This window comes from Zeus faber, assembly GCF_960531495.2.
Source record: "Zeus faber genome assembly, chromosome: 8".
NCBI classification, from domain to species: domain Eukaryota; kingdom Metazoa; phylum Chordata; class Actinopteri; order Zeiformes; family Zeidae; genus Zeus; species Zeus faber.
Window position 1 is genome coordinate 11,560,896 of NC_137195.1, and position 23,081 is coordinate 11,583,976.

Sequence of the window (23,081 nt, forward strand, 5' to 3'; positions counted from 1 at the left end):
TCTGTGCGTGTGTATCGACGGTCACGTCTCTTGTCTTGTTGCTATTGATGACATTGTCTATGGGACACTAGTCTCTTAGCAGCTTATCAGACCCGCTGATCACTCTTGATTGATTAAGCGGCCTGAGATATAACCGTGTGTGTGTGTGTGTGTGTGTGTGTGTGTGTGTGTGTGTGTGTGTGTGTGTGTGTGTGTGTGTGTGTATGTGTATGTGTGTGTGTGTGGGATGGGTGGACAAAAGAACCATTGAGGGAATACACAAGTCCTTGTCCATCCTCTAACATGTCATAATGCGCTGATGTAACCATGTTTAAACTTTTAAGCTGACATGAATTTTCTCCTTTAATATTCATTCTCTTACTCTCTCCTTCTCTCTCCTCTCCTTCTCACCAGACAGCGGTGGACGTGCTGGAGTCTCTTCTGGAAGAGGATGACGAGGTGGTCCAAGTGAGTGATGAAGGGCAGTCTGCTTTGTTGAGTACGGATAAAAGGAATTAGACTTTTGTCTCCGGGTCCCTGTAATTGTTTCCATTAAGTCTGTCAGGAAAAAGCTGTTTGCTCTTGTTTCCGTGGCCCAGCTGCTTCGTAGCATATTGTCCCCAGAAGTCGGAACATCCCTTACGTAACGTTGAGTCTGGAAATAAGTGGAAACTGAGTTCCTCGCAACTCTTGTTCAAAGGTACTCTGTTGATATGGCAGGCTTTTGTTCTCCTCTTCACTGCGCCATATGGGAACTAAGATGTGCCTTCTTCCTTCCAAATGGCTCTAATCTCATTGAGATGATTGACGCTCACTCTCACTGTCTCTTTATGCGGGCTGAGGGTTTTCTCTGGGAGGGGTAGAGTGCAAACTTTGAAGTTTTTAATTAGCTAACTGTCTTAATATTTTGAGTTTTTACGCTCAATGTTTCCCACTACTACGCAGAAGTTAAAACGGACCATCATTTAATAGAGCCACTAATCAAACTGCTTTGAGAATTGTTTTATTGTCAGCGAAATGACGATTCTCTTCCTCTAACACACACACACACACACACACACACACACACACACACACACACACACACACACACACACACACACAGACACTGGATTTCAACTTTGCGTTAAGAGAAACCGACTGGGATACACACACAAATACAATTCTGCATTCCGAGAAAAGTCCGACGAGGAGCATATTGATATTCACAGTACGCAATCTCTGCCTTCCTTGTTAGCACTGAGGTAAGATGGAGCGCCGGCTCCATGTGCCTAACATCCAAACTCATGTCTCCGCACGGTCATCCGGTGCTGCGGCTGCTCCGATAAACACCGCCGGCGGAGGTGCCCTCCCACTGGCTCCGTATTGTGCATTCAGCGTAGCATGCTATGATGTGTTTGTTAGTTAAATGGTTGATTTGACTGAGTTGCAGGTCCCAACTGCCTCTGGCCTCGATGAATAATGAATAAAGCTAATGCGCGTCTCCCGCTACTCGAGCACCGGTGGGAGGGTGATCTCCGGCCTCGACATGAGAAGCCGGCGTAAGTGCAGCGCACATGCATGCACACGTGTAGAGATCCCCGGCTGAACGCGTGCGTTTGGGACGTGACGAGCAGGGGTGAAGCATCTCCCGGGGCGTGGAAGAAGTGTGAGTTTGTATAGGGGGAAATTGGATGAGGAATCCACCTCAGCCGGGTGTTTTTCTCTTTGGGCGAGAACAATCTTTATTCATCCCACAGCACAGAGACAGAATGACACAATGTTCCTGTGCACGGTGGGATTGCGAGGATACTCGCTTGACGGATACAAGCCTTTTTAATTATTGAAATGCGGAGCATGACAATAATTTCAGTTTTTATTTTTAATACACACTGCTTAAAGCGGGAAGGTAATTAAAAAAAAAAGTGTCACAGTGTAATAAGAAGGGTAATGTTTAATATAGTTTGCTAAAACTCTAAATCGTGCTGAGAAGACAGAGCCAGAACAAGTTGGAAACGGAAAAAAAAAACATCCACGGCACAAGATGTGAGGGAGTATGATCTATTTTGAAATGCAAAACCTTCAAATTTTTGTTCTTCATTTTTAATTCTCTCAGGATGCGAGAGATACTTGGGTTTATATTTAGTTTGATGAAGGAGAAACCTCAATTCACTTTGAAATAATTTAACCCCATGACAAAATGTTCAATGGGGTTGAGTAAAAAAAAAGATCCTATCACATGTAGCCGGACGGGTAGTGAATAAATGATTGCGTCAATATGTTTATTTTCGTCGACTTTTTTCTTCGTCTTTTTAATATCTTGTAATAATTGTTGTGCATCTGGTACAGCTTATTATACTCTTGTGCTAATAGAGATGGTGGAGATTTTCGTAATAGTATCATAAAGTGTGAGTGGGGGCAGTGTGTGGAATAGTAACGTCGAGGTTATTCTACTAGTGAGAGGCGGCTTTATCGAACTGAGAAAAGCATTGGATGCTGTAAATCCTGAAGACCGGGCAGCACTTTTATGTGGCTGAGGTTTCGTGAAGAGGAGAGATCATACGTGGTCATACGGTGGAGGCTGAGTGGGTCATGAAATCAGCCCCCCAAAAATGAAAAGGAAAAAAAAAAAAGAGAGAGCAGCCAGTTCCAATAACAGAGAGTCAAAGAAAGGTTCTATTCTCAAAAAAAAAAAAGAGAAAGCAGTGTTGTCAAACAGAAAACAGACCAATGTGACTCCAGCACAGAGGATTCCTCTGCTGATTCCTTTCCTTCATGTTCATTTTTTTTTTTTTGCCATAAACCTTGTCTTAGTTATCTGGAGTGTGGGGGGAAATGTACTGTGTAGAACGACTATATCAAAGAAAACACATTTTAATGTATTAGCCGCATTTATTTGGTTTAACACACGCACACGCACACACACACACACACACACAGACACACACACACCCACCCACACCTGCTGCTATGGACACAGGTGGCTTTGTTTACCCAGTGCTGTGGAATGGATCCCTTGATGGGGGAACACGTACAATCCAACTCATTCATTTCCTTTCAAATGTTTTCCAGTTTTTAACTGGATTTAGAGTATTCATTTATTAATTCATTCAATATATTCATTTCATTCATGAAATACCACTAACACACACACACACACACACACACATACACACACACACACACACACACACACACACACACACACACACACACACACACACACACACACACACACACACACACAGTCCAGTTTAATACTATTGCAAATTACACTTCCCCTCACAGAAAAATCAAATTTATGCCACATCTAACGGCTCAAAACATCACAGTTTTGACCAGTGACCAGTGATTAATAAAGTATGCACGACAGGTGTATACTTAGTGTCATCGGTGTCCTGTTCAACAGCATTCAAGTTGAAGCAGGTTTCTCTCTCGCTGTTCAGAGATTGTGACAAGATGGTGACCTGTAACAATCAAAGTTATTGTCAACTTTTAGACTAGTTTGAGTGACAGGGAATTACGGCGGGAAAATGTATTCAGCCCAAGAGAGACAAACATACTGGAAAGAATGCAACAATGGATTATCATAGATACCAATGTCCAAAGAATGGAGTTGGACATTTTGGAGAAAGCAGCGGTACATTCATATGCACTGCCGGATCACCACTTTGGTGCCCGCCACATGATGCAAAGGGAGGAAAAATCCAAAGCATCTCTCTTTGAACTGTTGAACAACATTGTGAGAATATTGTCACGGAAGCTTAATGCAAAAGCCATTGAATTGGGGAAAAAAAAAAAATCATCAAAAAAGAATTTCTTGCGCATAGGAGGCAGGCAAGGAAAAGGACCAAATTCCTGTCGGTGAGTTGAATGATGTCAAGACGGACCCGAGCGCTGTTAAAAGCTCGGATGTGAATCGTGATTTGAAGACTTAGAGTTGGAAAGGTTAATGAGACAAGAATGCCCTGTTTCCTCATCTCCATTGCTATGGGTTACACCAACATTGGCACTCGGTGTGTTTGAGTTTAGCAGGTCAAATTGTATATGAAAAAAAAACAGTATACAGCTTAAATCTGGTATTTGATCCCCAACCTATTTCCTTATGTCATTGTTCAAAGAAGTAGCTAGACTGAGTACGTAACTTTAATTGACTTTACTCTACTTTTTTATCTTCATTCACTTTTCCGAGTTAATTTTGTACAACTACAATAATATGTATATATATATTTATATAATTTTTATATTTTTTCTGACTAATGTCAAATGGAAGTGAACAATGAACTTCCTCAATTATGTGCACATTCTTAGAGTGGGCTTGTGGTACCCATGTCAAAATGACAATGGACATGTCTTTCTCTTTTCCGTTTGGACTTAGATTTTTGGATTTTCAAAGACCGTGTCACACTTCAAATAGCGCAAAATCCAAATTATGATGGAAACGTTAAATGTGGAGTAGCTCCTCCCACCTCCGCAGTGTTCACTAAGACGGTAAAGGGAATCGAAATGACTTGTCAAATGCCGTCTTAGGAGATGGAATTACCATTTCAGTTCCCTACCTTTCTGTAACCCCAAAGTAGCTTGCAGTGGAGTAATGATGGCAGTTTTTATAGGAACAAACGCTACACACAGGCTTATACAAAAGGTATTTTTTGATAGGATTGTTTTTATGAAATTCAATTCTCAATCTCTCTCCCTCAGGTTTGGTACCTCTCTGGCTGGGTGTGCTACCTTCAGCTGGACCGGGCCAGGGAGCAGCGGGTGAAAGAGGAGAGGGAAGCGGCGGCGGCGGAAAGAGACGAGTTTGATGCCCTGAAGGAGGCGGCCAGGTCGTACCTGACCAGGGCTAAGAAGGTAGGCGTGGTCACATGGGTCCTCCTTGGGCCTCAGCTACTCTGTGAATTAATTACTGTCGAGTCCTTTGTACGAGACATTTTGGACCGGATTTTTAAGGATCACCTATCAGAACAACTAGCTTACTGTCCACTGGGCCCCATTCCCTATTTCAGTTGGTTTACGCTTGGGCAAAGTCAGAATTTCCCTGTAAGTCCATTGAGTTGCCTGCTCGATAGCTCCCCGCATTGTCCTTTGCATCCTTGGGTCCATGTGGGGTCACAATGCCTTGCTGTATTGTTATACGATAACACAAATTAGCCGATAATAATAATAATAAAGGTGTAGTAATGCACTGAGGAGCCTGCCTTGGACTTTTTATTTTTTCCATCAACTGCTCCCTCTTGGCAAGTTTTATCTTAATAACAATGACAATATACAATAATTTTGTTTGTTCCATGTATTGTTTGTTGAAGTTGTCAATGGTAATCATCTTTTAGCGGTGGTAATAAACTGTAGTAGTAATTAACTGCGCAAGATAAACAGGTTCTGGCTACTTTAGAACAGTGTTTTTCCTCCACCCCGTAGAGGTGATAAAACTCCCAGGAAGCCTCCCTCGTATTGCTCGTTGGAGCCAGCCCTTCTCTCGGCGGATCCGCTTTTAAAAGCCACTTGACTACAACCATGCGTGCGTGTGTTTTGCGACCTGCTCCCCCTTTTCCAGCGGCGGCGTCTTATCACCGGCTACGTAATGTGCCGTGGCTCTGGCTCGAGCAATCCATCGCCCCGCTATGGCAGTCTAGGCGGCGTGCAACTCGTGAAACGAGTCTCTTTGTATTCCCTCAGATGAATATTCTACCGCCGGCCTCAGAAAAAGAGGACACAGAGGGGTCACTCTTTTCACGCCCGATGTGACACTCTGCATATGCTGTGCGGATCTTCTTCACGGGGAAGGAGTTCGCCCTGTGTCGCGGGGGTTCGCGACACGGGGCGAGTCACACTTCGCTTACGGGCTGACTCTCTTGTTTCTATTAGCATGTCTTTTGCTTCTGATCTCCCAGAGTCTGCCCCCCCCCCGCCCTGCATCTCTCACACACACACACACACACACAAATGTATGCACATACAGAATGATGTTTCTCATTCATTCTGTCAGACAGCATTGCCTACATGGAGCGGTGATTCATGTAAGTCTAAAATCCAATAGGCTTGTAAATCAGACGGCAGGAACCAGGGGGATGGCAGAACTGCCTCCCCTCCTCTGCCTTCCTCTCCTTTTCACCTCGCTCTGCATCTCTTCCCTGCACAGCTGAGTAGGGGCTGCAGAGTGGCAGTGTAGTGATGTCTGACTCTCTGGCATGCAGTCTGATGATAGGTCTGCCTAACTGGCAGCCACTGGGGAGGGCCAAGACACAAACTGTGGGGTGGGCTTTTAGCTGCCACAGAGAGAGAGAGAGAGAGAGAGAGAGAGAGAGAGAGAGAGAGAGAGAGAGAGAGAGAGAGAGAGAGAGAGAGAGAGAGAGAGAGAGAGGGGTGCAGTGGTTGAAGGGGCGCTGAAACGATGGAAAGAAGAATTGAACGAGTTGAATGATGAAATTAAAGGGGTGCTTGAAATGAAAGTGAGGGCATTTGAGGATGCAGTACAAAAGTACCCATGTAGATTTAAGCGATCATGTTGTTTTTCTTTTTAAGGATGTTATTAAGGCTTACAAAAACAGAAAAATAAATAGCGAAGGTTTCTAGCGCACGTAAAGTACTTAGCTGTTTTTCTCGGAAAGAACTGGCACTAATAGATGGAGAAAGTAAAAAAATAAGAAACTGTCAGGAGAATAAAAAGGGGGACCTTGGAGCGTGACGAGTAAACAGAATTGCAGTTTTTGGGCAGTGACAGGCCCAGCAACAGGCATAAGAGTTATGTGAAGGTAAATGCACATAGGCATTGAATGGTGCCCCTCATGGTTTACTTAAATCCTTAGCTTTGTGTATGTGTGTGTGTTTTCAAACCTTCCTTTGTTCATATCGGGGCTTTGTTCCTTAGTGTGAATGTAATTGTTAATTATTAAAGATGAGTCAGCCTGCTTAGTTAAAACAGGCTTCAACATGGAAATGAGGCCTCAAAGCCCAATGGCTTGTTTTGGCAGCCATCCACTTCCCCTCACACGTTATGGCTTTGATAGGTGTGTATCTGCGCCCGTGTGTGTGTGTGTGTGTGTGTGTGTGTGTGTGTGTGTGTGTGTGTGTGTGTGTGTGTGTGTGTGTGTGTGTGTGTGTGTGTGTGTGTGTGTGTGTGTGTGTGTGTGTGTGTGTGTGTGTGTGTGTGCACGCGCTGGTGGGTGGCTCCATACGGAGGTGCACCTTATGTCATTGACCAGGTTCGATTACGGTTGTGTGTGCCAACTTGAATATCTAATTATTTGTTCCAAATGTGTTCATTATTTATTTGATAAGGGCTGTAAATGTATGAACATGCACAAAGACTTGCATGGCGCAGGAGCTGTATAAAGCCAAGGCAAAGAGGAAGGACAGAAAGGTGATGGAATGGGAACGAAAGGGGAGACACGGTGTGTGTGTGTGTGTGTGTGTGTGTGTGTGTGTGTGTGTGTGTGTGTGTGTGTGTGTGTGTGTGTGTGTGTGTGTGTGTGTGTGTGTGTGTGTGTGTGTGTGTGTGTGTGTGTGTGTGTGAGAGAGAAAGGGGGGGGGCAGTTTGCAGACTAGTAGCAAGGACAAAATCAATAGAAAACTGGACTTGAAATGGAATCTGAGTCACAGCCAGCCGGGGTATGACGCTAAGAGGCTTGGCGCTGTGTATGCAGACAAGATGATGGGTTTGTGTTTGTGTGTGCACCGAGGTGGCTGGGGCAAATGGAGGTCAAAAGCTTTACTATTTTATGTGGCTGAAAGGCAATCCCATGGGCTTGGATTGCAGGTTGGGCTGGTCCATAGTGTGTTTGTCATGCAAGTTTAATGCCTCTCCCTGCCAAGGTTGTGAACTGGAAGAGTAAACTGTTTAGGCGTGTGCATGTGTGTTTGGTGATTGAGCCCCACACACACACACACACACACACACACACACACACACACACACACACACACACACACACACACACACACACACACACACACACACACACACACACACATACAAGAGAAATAAAGTGAAAGTGACGTGTCCTGTTCACACTCAAGATCATCTAATCCCAACCATTATCGCGCGCGCGCGCGTGTGTGTATGTGTGGTTTCCCCTTTCCCACTGCATGAAAAACCCGGTAACATCCGGCATTTGTCATCAGTGGGATAGGTAAGACCCGGGTTTCAGTCCCAGGTCAAGTGACCTGGCAATAGACATGGGTTTTTATCGGCTCTGATGTAAACAGGACACCCGGGTCGACCAGCTAATTTCGGCCCCTTTACCGGCCTGATGTGCGTTGAAGACTCTGACGCATAAATACACAGTAATATCTGTGTATCATTACATCAGAGAGAGAGAGAGAGAGCGAGAGCGAGCGGGCATATTCTCAATAAAGTGCTTTTTTTCTATCATCAACACAGTATCAAAATGCGCAACATATGTATTACACGGCTTTGATTTCAGCAAAAACTACTTTATCGCTCTCTGTGTCTCCTCTGCTTCCAAACTGCATCCTCCCATCACTCTGCGACCTTCCAACATGTGATGTGTAGACAAAATAGTGATCAGGCAAAAAAAAATATCAAACAGCATGCGTAAAATAGTAAGTAGTGACGAATGTTTGTGGAATGAGGCTGAAACCGGTAGTGTTGGAGCTTTGCTAGCTTCAGTCCTTGTTAAGTCATCCATGGGAAATAAATGAGTTATGGACGAAATCACATAATAATGTTGACACTTTTTTCCCAAGTTGCCATTCCTGAAATGTATGAGAGGTCTGGAATCACAACTGCATCGATTCGAACGCTTAGAGAACGGCAGACTTTTGTTCTCGTCGGACAACAGAGCGCTACATCAATATTACTGTGCATGTTATTGACAACGACATTACAGGTAGTCAGTGTTTACAGACGGCCTGTTTCACCAAACAGTGTTGTTTTTTGGGGGAAATATAACACTATATATGAGAGGCTTTTCAAACTTGATTCTGTGCAAACAACATTCTGTATCCAACATTTAGGCTACCACACTCAGTGACAGGTTAAAAATAGCCTCATTTGATTTAATTGACCAGCATTTTAGTTTTCAGGGTCTTTTGCGGGACACATCATAATCAAAAAACACTGTGTGCTCAATTTATCATTGTACACTGCTTTTATTCAAAACCTGTAATCGCCAGACATGACATTCTGTCTCTGGGAGGACTGTTTTAGATGTTTAATACTTGTTGCATGCAGTATACCCATATTGTGCTGCCCTTGTGGAAAAGAAGATGTCACCCATCACACTTTTCACCCAGCTCACGCAGTGCATTCGGAAGGTTTTCAGACCCCTTCGGTTTTATGTAGCAGCCTTATTCTAAAAGGGATTCAATCATTTTTTCCCCCTCATCAATCTAAACACAATACCCCGCAATGACACAGACGTGCCCCATCCAACCTGACAGAGCTTGAGAAGATCTGTAGAGAAGAATGGGAGAAACTCCTCAAGTACAGTTGTGCCAACCTTGTAGCATCATTCCCAAGAAGACTCAAAGCTGTCATGGCTCCCAAAGGTGCCTCAACAAAGTACTAGGGCTGTACCCGACCGAGTTTTGTCAATGGAATCGGATTTGGCTGTTCAATGCGAAGATTCAAATATTCGGCAGCATCACTTCCGAAATTAATTCGTTTTCCGAGTTCCCGTGAACGCAGCATCACTTCCTGCTTTGTGTCCGAGCCTTCTAATGTAATATCAGAGAACTAGTCCATGATTCCCCTTATTTAGAATTCCTCATTAAAATGTTTCTCTGTGTACATTTTTGTAGGCTTCTATCTGTTTTGTCATGTTATTGTAGTGCACACTGACTGACGACAAAACAAAATGACTGCTTGACTTATAGAATCTCAGTCGACTGACGGGTCTTCAACAGATGATTCGACTCATAGACTTTCAGGGGGCAGCCCTACAAAGTACTGAGGAGAGGGTCTGAATATTTATGTACATGTGTTATTTAAGGGTTTTTTTTTTTTATTAATTTGCAAAAATTTCTAAACTTTTTGCTTTGTCATTGTTGGCCATTGTGTGTAGATGAGGCAAATAATGACTGTAATCCATTTTAGAATAAGGCTGTAAAATAACCAAATGTGGAAAAAGTGAAGGGGACTGAAAACCTTTTGGAATACCCTGTACATTGACGTAGTTTGTGAAGTGTGATGTTTGACGTTGGTATCCAAGGAAACTATCACCCTGCCTTTTGATTATCAGCCAAAGGTGTGTGTGTGTGCCTTTAAGTGGACAGAGGGGTGCATGAGGAGTTATCACCTTGACAGAAAGGTCATTTGGAGAGAGAGAGAGAGAGCGAGAGAGCGAGAGCATCAGGAGGTAAGCTGCTAAAAGAAAGCTAGGAGAGCCCGCAACGAGGAGAGCTAGAAGAAAAGGGTCCCGGTACTGTAGAGATGTGGCATGGAAGCTGAATATGGTGAAAGGATGATTATGTTTTCACCCCATAATCATCCTTTCTTCATTCCGGCAGACTGAAATGCCGCAAAGACAGGGAGTGAGCGAGATGCCGGGCAGCCTGGGGTGGTGGAAGTGTCTATGAATCCAATTGACAGTATATCACATTTATACCGTGGGACAGTAAGACATGCACCCAGAGTTACTGTTGGGTTAGGAACATGGGTCCTTACTTCCCAGGTGTGTCTACTTCAACCTCACTTTGATACCAGTACAATAATGTGTGTATGTGCTAAGAAACCTGTCTTAGTGGTTTTTTTTCATTGTTATTATCATTAATGGGTCTGGTGAGGTGTGCGGTGAGGTGTATCGGCTGTGACTTATCAGTAGGTCAAACTTAAAACTGGAGCAAAGTAAACCATGACATTTTGAGCTCTCTCTCTCTCTCTTTCTGGAACTCTCAGATCTCAGCGGCAAATCAGTGTTAAAAAGAAACAAAATACTTATTCAGACTTATTTAATGAACTAATTTAAATAATCTCATCCTGTTTTACTAGTAGGTGTGATCCAGTTGATCCTATATGTATGACTGTATGTATATGTATATGACAAATATTCTCTTGAAGTTGAACCTGAAGTTGAAGTTAATCAATATATACCGGTCAGCCACAATATTAAAACCACTGACAGGTGAAGTGAAAAACATTGATCTTCTCATTCCAATGGCTGCTGTCAAGGGTTGGGATATATGAGGCATCAAGTGAACAGTCAGTTCTTGAAGTTAGATGTGTTGGAAGCAGGAAAAATGGTCAAGCGTAAGGATCTGAGCCACTTTGACAACGGCCAATAATCTCCAAAATGGTACAGAAGGTCTTGTGGGGTGTACCCAGTATGCAGTGGCTAGTCCTACCAAAAGTGATCCAAGGGACAGGGCCATGGCCATTGCCCACGACTCGTTGATGGGCGTGGGGAGCAAAGACTAGGGAGTTTGCTCCGATCCCACAGAGGAGCTACTGTAGCACAAACTGCTGAAAAAAGTGAATGCTGCTGAAAGGTGTCAGAACACACCGTGCATCACAGCTTGCTGTGTATGGTGCTGCATAGCCACAGACCTGTCTGGGTGTCCATGCTGACCCCTGTCCACCACCGAATGGAATGGAAGAAAGTGGCCTGGTCTGATGAATCACGTTTTCTTCTACATCATGTGGAAGGTCGGGTGCGTGTGCTTTGTTTACCTGGGGAAGAGATGGCTCCAGCATGCACTATGGGAGGAAGGTGTACTGGCCGAGCCAGTGTGATGATCTGGGCAATGTGCTACTGGGAAACCTTGGGTCCTGGCATTCAAGTGGATGTTACTTTGACACGTGCCACCTACCTCAACGTTGTTGCAGACCAAGTACTTTACCTTTTTGTGGCAACGGTATTCCCTGATCGCAGAGGCCTCTTTCAGCAGTATTACTCGCCCTGCCACACTGCAAAATATGTTCAGCAATGGTTTGAGAAACAAGACAAAGAGTTCAAGATGTTGACTTGGCCTCCAAATTCCCCAGATCTCAGTCCGATCGAGGATCTGTGGGATGTGCTGGAACAACAAGCCCAGTCCATGGGGGCCCCACCTCACAACTTCCAGGACTTAAAGGATCTGCTGCTTATGTCTCGGTGCCAGATACCACAGGACACCTTCAGAGGTCTGGGGGAGTCCATGCCTCCATGGGTCAGAGCTGTTTTGGCGGCATGAGTGGGAGCTACACAATATGGTTTTTGGTTTTAATGATGATTGCTGATTGGTGTATATACATGTGTAATAGATAGACTTTACTTTATTCACCCTCGCAGGGAAATTGCAATGTCTCTACGGATCACATCAACACAGTAGGAAAAATAATAATAAAGCATTACAACAAAAATCAAAAAAATAAAGTGGCAATTTTTTAATAAAATTTGAAAATGAACCTAACAGATAACCCGTACACAGTAAAAAAAAAAAAAAAAATGTCGATATACACTAAAGCTTTTACAAATTACAAAAAATAAAAAGATAAAAATGAAAAGACAGTGAACCACAATGATGAACTTTAGATATTAATGTTGACGCAAATGGTACAAATATAGTCCCTCAAATAAATACAAACGCACACATTAGTTAACTGTGATCTCACATCAGTGCACTATATACTCTACACATGTGGGTGTACGCACACACACACACACACACACACACACACACACACACACACACACACACACACACACACACACACACACACACACACACACACACACACACACACACACACACACACACACAGACATTCCTCTTATGCAACTCATATGAAATACTGCCCCCCTCCCCAAGACAGTTCTATTAAATTATTCTGGTTATTGAGCATAAGCCTATTCAAAACAGAGCCCTGTGTTATTCAATGTGTGCACGGTGGACAAACGTCTGCAGGCGTTTTAGGAGTGTGACACCGCTCGCAGAATGACAAACCAGTGCGCTTCTCCTGATGTCTGAGTGGAGGCCGAGTGGGTCAGCGTTCCCCCGCGGTATCGGACCCTTCTGCCTGGGCCCCTGCTGCGCTGCATGTCCCCAGAGCTCCACCCTGCAGAGACACACAGCCCTCCGAGTTCAAACGCACACACACACACACACACACACACACACACACACACACACACACACACACACACACACACACACACACACACACCAACACACACAGCCATAAAGAAATTGTTACACTTTAAATGAGTTCTCTTGGGACTGCGTGTCTGCTGTCAGGACCAGCTGTTACTTGGTGACTGTTCCCAGGGCAAAGCAGTCACACACAGTCTACTTCAGTCTCCTGGCCTCATTATACTTTTAGTATAAGTAAGAATGATGACACTCAGCTGCCTTTTGTCCCTGTACACCAGTCTGTGTGTGTGTGTGTGTGTGTGTGTGTGTGTGTGTGTGTGTGTGTGTGTGTGTGTTTGTGGGCACGCGCACACACACACACAAAAGCCAAGCTCCACTTTGTGAGGAATAATTACAAACCAGAAGAGTATTTCACTGAGGAAAAATGCACCGGCTGCGTTCAGCGCAGCACGTTTCTTTTTTTATTTTCCTTTTTTATTTTCTTTCTTCTTGCAACATCACAGCATATTTCACCGAGATAATCGTTTTGTTTGTGTGATTGTGTGCGTCTAATGGTGTGTACCTGTGTGCGTGAGAGAGAATAAATCGGTGTTCATCTTCCTTTGTGCCTGTGCATTTGCGAAAGTGTGCAAACGGTCATTTTGTCTCCTCTGTGAAGCCGAAACACTATCAAATTTGCTGAATCTCCGAATGGAAGACAAAAAGTGTTTACCGGTGTTATGCGGGCCATGACTGCATGGCTGACAGAATGCAGCTGCTGCTGGATCTTTCGGGGCTAACCAGGGCTCTGAGACTTGAAAAGCCCCAGGCTGTTCACTACCCTCGTCTCCGAAACCACCGCTTACTGATGCAGCGGCGATGCGCTGTTACCTTTAGTGACACAACGCTGGAGGAGGAAGAGAGGCGGTGTCACAGAGCGCTGCCTCCTCCTGCTCCGTATCTCAGCTCCTGCGGCACCGCTACAGTCGGCGCAGTTAAGTTCTGCACGATAAGGTCGCCATCCACTGTCTCTCCAGTCCAATCAGGACTCAAACTATTTCGTACAATTTTCACCTCGACAAGGCACTAACTGCCCCCCAAACCCCTTATTTAAAGCACAACACTGTCATTAGCAGCAAAGTTGCTTACCTGCAGAATGAACTGAGCTGTAGACTACATTTCAGCAGTTTTAGTTGAACTGCACCATGGACTATAACCAACTACTATAACCCTCAGTATATTCCCTATATACAGTACACTATATATACTATATACACTATATATACTGTGTACACTATATACACTATATTGTATTTACTATGTACACTATATACTAAATGCAGTATACTATATACAATATATACCCTATATATACTGTATATACTATACAGGTACATCTCATAATATTGGAATATCATGAAAAAGTTCAATATTTTTTGTCACTCATTTCAGAAAGTGAAACCCATATATTATATAGATTCATTACACGTAGAGTGAAATATTTCAAGCCTTTATTTCTTGAAGATTTGATGATTGTGGCTATAGATAATGAAAACCCAAAATTCAGTGTCTCGAAAAAATTGAATAGTGTGAAAAGTACAATATTGGAAAGTCATGGTGTCACACCCTAATCAGCTAATGAACTCCAAACACCTGCAAAATGTGACCTGAGCCTTGAAATGCTCTCTCAGTCTGGGTCAGTAGGCTACACAATCATGGGGAACACTGCTGACTTGACAGGTGTCCAGAAGACAGTCATTGACACTCTCCACAAGGAGGGTAAGCCACAAAAGGTCATTGCTAAAGAAGCTGCTTGTTCACAGAGCGCTGTATCCAGGCATATTCATAGAAAGTTGAGTGGAAGGAAAAAGCGTGGTAGAAAAGGTGCACCAGCGAAAGGGATAACCCCAGCCTTGAGAGGATTGTCAAGCAAAATCCATTCAAGAATTTGGGGGAGTTTCACGAGGAGTGGACTGAGGCTGGAGTCAGCGCATCAAGAGCCACTACGCACAGATGGATCCTAGGCACGGGCTACAAATGTCGCATTCCGCGTGTCAAGCCACCCCTGAACCAGAGACAACATCAAAGCGTCTTTACCTGGGCTGTGGAGAAAAAGAACTGGACTGTTTGCTCAGTGGTTCAAAGTCCTCTTTTCAGATGAAAGTCAATTTTGCCTGTCATTTGGAAATCAAGCTCCCAGGTTCTGGAGGAAAAGTGGAGAGGCACAGAATCCACGTTGCTTGAAGTTCAGTGTGAAGTTTCCACAGTCAGTGATGATTTGGGCTGCCATGTCATCTGCTGGTGTTGGTCCACTGTGTTTTCTGAAGTCCACAGTCAACACAGCCATCTACCAGGACATTGTACAGCACTTCATGCTTCCTTCTGCTGACAAGCTTTATGGAGATTTCATTTTCCAGCAGGACTTGGCACCTGCCCACACTGCCAAAGGTACCAAAACCTGGTTCAATGACCATGGTGTCACTGTGCTTGATTGGCCAGCAAACTCACCTGATCTGAACCCCATAGAGAATCTATGGGTTATTGTCAAGAGGAAGATGAGACACCAGACCCAACAATGCAGATGACCTGAAGGCTGCTATCAAAGCAACCTGGGCTTCCATTACCCCTGAGCAGTGCCACAGGCCGATCGCCTCCATGCCACGCCGCACTGATGCAGTAATTCATGCAAAAGGAGGCCCAACCAAGTATTGAGTGCATAGAAATGAACATACTTTTCAGAAGTCTGACATTTCTGTTTAAAATATCCTTTTTTTTATTGATCTTATGTAATATTCAAATTTTCTGAGACACTTACTTTTGGGTTTTCATTATCTATAGCCACAATCATCAAAATTTCAAGAAATAAAGGCTTGAAATATTTCACTCTGTGTAATGAATGTATATAATATATGGGTTTCTTTCTGAACTGAGTGACAAAAAATATTGAACTTTTTCATGATATTCAAATTTTATGAGATGTACCTGTATATACTATATAAACTATATATGCTATTTATACTATATACACTATATACACGGTATATACTATATACACTGTATCCATCTCATCTCATCACTGTTCTCAGACTGTCTTGTTCCCGCAGTCTGTCAGTATTCACTACACTAGCGTTGCCAATGGCCACGCCCCCTTACCGTGAAATATAATATAAATAATAATTATAAATAATATAAATATTAAAATAACAAAACTATCTTTTTTTCATACCATACCACCGTTACTTCGACAGTGTGTGTTAACCAGCCACAAAGTGAGTTTCCCAGTTTCCCATGATGCTCTCTGTCTGTTTCCCTTCTCAGCTGTACGTGAAGCTGCGCTGCGACGACCAGCCCATGCTGGAGCACGTGGAGCAGCTGCTGGGGGAGTTGGGAGGAGAGATGGAGGGGGAGGAGGATGCTCCAGCCTTGGAGGGAGACTTTGAACCCAGCAGCGAGGAGGAGGAGGAGGAGGAGGAGGAAGATGATGAGGCACCGATGGAACACTGACCACGGCCCTAACTTTCTATTTCACTTTCACCGCCATTAAATCCCGACAGCTGTTTTCGCCGTGTGGCTCTGTCGGGCCTTTTATGCCTTCTTTGTACGTCCATTCAGCGTGTTGTTTAATAAAACAATAAATCAAATCTCCGTGTTAAGCAGACCTATTAAAAAAAAAAATTCTCTCCCGCTCTCTTCACTCATTTGTTTAAAAGCTTGTGAAGGCAGTGGGCGTGGTCAAATTTGCGATCAAATCGTCTATCGATTGACTCCATCGACGGCGATTGACATTGACGTCAGACAATTTTCTTTTTACCCGCCAGAAAAAATCGGACCATCGAAACGGTGTAAGTGCAGTTTACTGTGTTCTGAAACTGGAGCGGGGAGAGGGAGGGAGGGAGAGAGAGAGAGAGGCGGAGGCTCTCGCCCACTCCGCTCAGAGCTGTCGAGTAACAACTGGTCCCGACTACAGTCCCGTGCAGAGATGTTAAGAGGGTCAGGTGTAAAAAAACACCTAGAACCCCAGCTCCGGTTCTAGGTGTTTTGCTGCTCTGGGCAAACGGAGCAGAAAAACGGAGCGTGGGTCACGTGCGCCCTGATGGTGCACATCGGGACGCCCGTGATCCGCGCTCCGTTGAGCGCACATGGCGGGTGCGACGAGGACACGTTCCTCATGAATATATCTTGCCCAGACAATCGGCTCCCTCCATGCCCATTCACGCTTAAGGGGCACCATGGGGCATCAAGGGGCAAAGGGGCAGGTGCTCGGCCATTCTCCGCGCCAACCCCTGGAGATCTATTTAGATCAATTTATTTTAGTTTTTTTCCTACATGTATTAAACAAATTTTTTAAACCCAACCGAGTTAAGGAACTGTTCCGTTCAGTCCCAATCCAAAAAAAAAACCACTGCTCCGTCGGGACAATAGGGACGCACGTCTCTGTGTTGCTTTCTGTTGCTATGGGACTTTATTTAGTAAAAACTACGTTTTTGTGTCAATACTTTCCTTGTAAATAATAGATTCTGCATTTCTCGGGGACCACATTTGCCACATTAAATTTGGTTTAATGGAATTTTGCATAATCGCCCAAGCCTTGAAAAATAGTGAATACTTTGTGGATCTTTTGGACAAAACAGCAACAAAAGCCGTGTGCGTACTTTTGCCTCCTCACACACACCCGCGCTCGCTCTCAAAAGACTTCACCTCATGGCTTAAGCTCATCTTTAAGTAGCGCTGTCTGCCCGCACAATTACAATCAGTGGACCAAAAGTGAGAATTATCAAGCACTAAGGAACAGTAGTTGGGGGGTAAGTCAACATAGAAAGCATATCTCTCCAGTTACACTGCAGTTGCATTTATGTCCCGTTTGTTTTTTATCTGATTTAATGAACAAAACAAAAGAGATCTTGGAATTTACTTATGCGACACACAGTTTTCTGCCCCTCGCTCTTATTTCCGCCGGTGTTCTCAAACTGTCTGGCGCCGAGTCGGTCTGATAAGTGGAAAGGAGACTTTCACCCGGTTTTTACAATGCGTCTTGGCAGCCTTTTAAAAAGGGATTACTGTAATGAAATGGAATACTAACGACATTGAGAAGTTTGTCTCTACTTTCTTTTCCAAGTGGAAGGGTGAGAAAAGCAGCGGGGATAAAAACGTTTGACATGGTAGACTCCAGTCATATCCAACCCAGAAGAAGAAGAGGCGATGGAAACTGGCTTCGAACTTAAATTTTAAAGTTAACGTTGTATCTGGTGTAGAAAGTGTCAATCTGCAGCGAGTAGGGAGCACGTCAAACTGATGCCTTAGACTATAGAACACCATTTTATTCTATATTTAATAGATAAAATAAATATTTATTTTATTTATTTAATATAGACACAAACGACATTTTATGGCATATTATGCCTATGAAATAAATGTCAATGAAATACAATTTTAAATAAATGAATTACGCTATCAAAAAATAAATGTAAATATAAATCGAGTAAATATAGTTCTATAAATAAATCGTTTTCATAATTCTACATTTCTTCATTTGCCATATTTATTTATTTCAATAGACTTTTTATTTCGTAGCGTCACCTTTCCATCTGTTCCATGCAAATGAACGAGGCGTGGTTGTCTCAGATTCGCAGCTGGCGGGGAGAGGGGGAGCCGGCGCTGCTGTTGGTGCTCTCCACACAGTGGTAGGAGTGGCTGGTCCTGGTGGCATTACGAAATAAAAAGTCCCCCGAAATAAATAAATGTGGCATTATGAAATAAAGGTCCCCTTTAATGGATAAAAGTAGCCTTTTGAAAAGCGTCCCTTTTTACGTAAAAAATGTATTTATTGAGCCATCTTTACTCATTTATATATTTATATTTATTGCCTCATTTATTTATTTCAGGATTTATTTCACAGACATATTTATTTCATAGGCATATTTATTTATTAATTTAATATGGCATAATAAAATGACTAAAATGGCGTTCCGAGCCTTCCATCCCCCTTTGTGTGAATAGTATATAAACTACACGGGGTTCTCTTCATAAATGTAAACATGCAGGTAGCTGCCACAATATTGTTGCTCTATCTTGTTGTGAAAGACACAATCATACCCCCATGTCACCGCGTTCTTTGTCAAATGAAAAGGTATATTTTTTCGTCCGAAGCATTATTTTTTTCCTCATCGGGAGTCAACCCATGTGAACGGCATCAGAATCTTTTCATTTGATCCCGTACTGAGAGAATAGCTTCATTTGATGCAAACACGGTCGCCGAAGAACACGGCTGTGAATTGCCCCATTAAAAAAATACCACGTTTCCTGTAATGGGGTTTGATGGGCACAGTTTTATCGGCATCTCTTTATCATTATCGTCGATATCGGAGGAAATCAATTTGCTATTCTCAAACGTAATGTGTGCATCTGGTTCCCCCTGCTCTGCTTCTGTGATGAACGGGGTCATGTAGGAGTACAAAGTCCTGAATTTCTTCTTCAATGACAAACCACAGGCATTATAATTTGTGTGTGTGTGTAGGAAGTAGCTTGTAGCTGGTAGTTGCTCTTACTGGTCTTGGTCTTGACATTCAATTTACACTGCGTTGTGACAATTTTATTGTCCCACAGAGCTACAGATTTCTCCATGCCTGTTGTGAAACGCAACATGATAAAGGCCTCTGCTGCTGCCTCCGTCATGCATTCCATAACAGACGAATGGTAATGTGTTTACGAAATATAACTCGGCGTTCTTCGAGGAACATGTCTATGATGCTTAAAATATTTCAGTCCAAGTGCAAAAAAAACTAAAAACACTGGCTACCTGAAGCAATGTTGCCAAAAAGCATTTACCTTTACAGTAAAAATAAAGTGTGTAAATGTGCATCTCACTGTGTGCATGTGTGTGAGTCTGTGTGCGTGTGCATGTGTGTGTGCGCGCGCGCGCGTGTGTGTGTGTGTGTGTGTGTGTGTGTGTGTGTGTGTGTGTGTGTGTGCACGCGCGCACACATGCAGGTCAACTGCAGCGCTGTGTGATTAATGACTACAGGGCAGAACATGGACTGTCAGCCTGTTCCGGTTATTCTGGGCTAACCTATTGTGAGATGAGCGTAGTGGACACTGGGCCACGGGGTGGAGGCAGCCACCCTGAGCCTCCTCTCACCTGGACATCACCTATGCTCCGCTGGTGCCGCTGGGAGAGGTGAGGGCATGGACCAGACCCAGTCAACAGGAAAGGACGTTCAAAGGCGGTTATTACTGCGTGGAAGATACATTTCAATTGCAAATGTTATTGCGTGTCCACAAAGCAGGTTTTTTTTTGTTTTTGCAGGAATCGGGATATGCATGGAATATTGACTCAAAATCCCAAAATTAGAAACTGCAGTGACACCATTTGTTCATTGTACGGTTTGGTTAAAAAAATAATAATAATAATAATAATAATTAAAAATATATAATAATAATAATAATAACTCTTATTTGTACAGCGCCTTTTATGCAAAAAACATCAGCTGAAAGTGCTTTAGATTAGTAGAAGGCAAACAAGCAAAATGCACTTAATAAAAATAGGTAAATATTCAGTTTTGGCTCATTGATTTAGACCTTGAATCATCACAATCGTGATGTCTAATCACGATGGAATGATTCTCAGTCATTATTCTTGAATTATTGATCTTGAATTGTTAGTAGAGTGAACAAATAATTCACATGAATCTTCTGTATGCATCTGTGTCACCTACGTTTCTCTTGCCCTCTTTGGGACCCCAGCAGTCTCTAGGGAAACAGCTGATAATTTGTCATATATATTTGTGCGCGTGTGTGTGCATGTGTGCGCGTGAGTTTTTTTAATAATCAACCATAATGAGATGAGCAGGGGGAAGAATAATCCTGGATTAACAGCTTAAAAATGCTTGTGTCGTCATAACAACAACATCCTGATTGGGACTTAATCACCTCACACAAGTAGACACACTGCTCTCGCTGGAGCCACACACACACACACACACGTTGCTGAGAGGAAATGACGGTTGTCAGCGGTGCATTGGACCGCTGGATTCTGCATGCTGTGTCTGTGTGAGCCTTTCATCCTGTGTGTGTGTGTGCGCGCGCGCGTGTGTGTGTGTGCGTGCGTATCATAGACTTAATTAGGGAGTTAAGCAGGTCGCTCCTCCGAAGGGATTAAGAGGGAAATTATCAGAATCTGGAGTATTAAAGCTGAAACCAGTTAAACGGAAACAGGAGGAGGGAAAGAAGGACTCAAAGGAAACAAGAGTGTTGGAGGCAGCGCTACCACACACACACACACACACACACACACACACACATTTGCACACGGACATCATTTGTATTGTTAAATTAACGACAGATAGTTGTACTGGGACCACTATGTCTACCTCGGACTCAGAGAAAAGAGTTGACAAGGACGACTTTCACCAGTTTGTTGATTTATGTAAACGAGCTTCTTGTCACATGGGCAAGTTGTCACATCGTTCATATTTTCCACCTCCAGATGGTGCTACTTAAAAGTCGAATACTGGTTTTCTGCATCTACTCGGTCTGATGTCATATCACAGTTTGGGGCAACTTGTCTCAGTGATTTTGGGGCAAGTTATATCACATGGGACAACTTGCTCCAAAATCACTAAGATAGGTACCTGTATAGGTAGACACAGGAAGTCGTTTAGAATTTTGTCAGTGTTTTTAAAGACAAAGAAAGAAAGAAAGGCAGGAAAGAAGGAAGGGAGAAGAGATGATCAGGGGAAAAAAAAAAAAGCCAGCAGCATTCACCGGGACCACGGGACATCCAGAGTATGGCTGGGACTGGTGTGACAACTGTGCAGAAACCAAACCGATTGGTTTGGTGCGGGTTTAAACAGGTGGGGTCACTGACATCTGGTGAAAGGGGCACCTTGCATGTGCAGTCTCAGCAACAGGGAACAATATTCACCGCTACTTCATAGTCCCTCGGGTGAATTCTCAGGATCACTTCATCGAATGATCAAGTGATGGGTCCATTACTCAACAATGCACCACCAAAACCACCAAAGGAGGAGCCGACCCCCTCCGGCCGGATGAAGGAAACACAAGTGTTCAAAGGAAAAGTCATGCTTACTCCTTCTCAACAACCGCAGCTCCCGTGTTTCCATTGGTGCACTACATTTTGCCAAAGAAAATGACATAATTAATGCTCTCCCTCCCATCCCGCTGCTCACGTAGGCTGCAACCTTAGGTTGAACCGTTTATGGGACGCTCAGTGTCTGATTCCTGGATGAGGAACATCCCAGGGAAAACCATCACAGTCTATGACGTCCCTGGGATTGTGGCAATTGCATATCCTCTGGCTGCAACACCACTGAATATTCAGGTCGGCTTTCGGGGGACAGGGGTTCAACATTACAACGGGGACGTGTTCTTGGAAACAGAATTTTCCCCATCCTATGTCTCAGATCGCCCTTTCAGGACCCAGCCCTTCCAGACCCCAGTACCAACCCTGCACTTCCAGGCCCCAGCACCAACCCAGACTTGCCAGGCCCCAGCACTAACCTAGCCCTGCCCATTAGCACCATCTCACCCTTGCCTAGTAATGCCAGCTCCACCCCTCAATCAGCTCCAGTGGACATTTGGCCATACCCAAAAGCTGGTCCAAGAAAACTGGTTCGCCAACCTTATGAAAAGTAAAAAAAATAAAAATAGGATTTTATTCCGTTTAGAATGTGAATGGTCTGGGAATCCACGGTTGGCACCCCACTGAAATGGCAGGGTTGGATTTATTTTACTTTATCGTAGAACAAAACCAAACACATTTTTGAAAGGTCTCATCTTATGTAAGTTTGGAGATTTCTTTGGACCCTAAACCGAGGTATTGACCTTTGAACCCTGACCAGAGGTCCCCTTTGAAGCCCTACAGTATACTGTATCTCAGTAATTGAAAGAGCTACCAAAATAAGGTCAACTGTTTTGGACAGATCTGGACATGTACTTTTAGAGGGTTGCTAGTGTCAGTAGGGGGCGCTACTTAAAATGGCCTAACATAATTCAAGGCTTTGCAAATAACATACGCAAATTCTGACAATGCAGGTATATTCCCTGACCAAATGAACCGCTAGTTACACATGGGTGTTGTTTTTCACCCTTAC

The 23,081-nt window shown here is 43.7% G+C and overlaps 2 protein-coding genes across 3 annotated transcripts in view; one reads left to right on the plus strand and one right to left on the minus strand.

Moving 5' to 3' along the window:
* Positions 1-16,604, plus strand: part of LOC307234272 (uncharacterized protein) — a 44,981-nt gene extending 28,377 nt beyond the window's left edge. For both annotated transcript variants that reach the window (XM_080005911.1, XM_080005912.1), the window contains exons 9-11: positions 394-447; positions 4,660-4,812; positions 16,291-16,604. In XM_080005911.1, the coding sequence (XP_079862037.1) occupies positions 394-447; positions 4,660-4,812; positions 16,291-16,476 (393 nt within the window). In that variant the 3' untranslated portion in view covers positions 16,477-16,604. The remainder of the gene's footprint in view (positions 1-393; positions 448-4,659; positions 4,813-16,290) is intronic.
* A 1,986-nt stretch (positions 16,605-18,590) lies between these two features.
* The window catches only part of znf804b (zinc finger protein 804B), a gene marked incomplete at both ends in the record, with an annotated part of 47,732 nt that continues 43,241 nt past the window's right edge, over positions 18,591-23,081 (minus strand). Inside the window, one exon of the mRNA XM_080004709.1 lies at positions 18,591-18,669. Coding sequence (XP_079860835.1) covers positions 18,591-18,669 — 79 coding nt within the window. The remainder of the gene's footprint in view (positions 18,670-23,081) is intronic.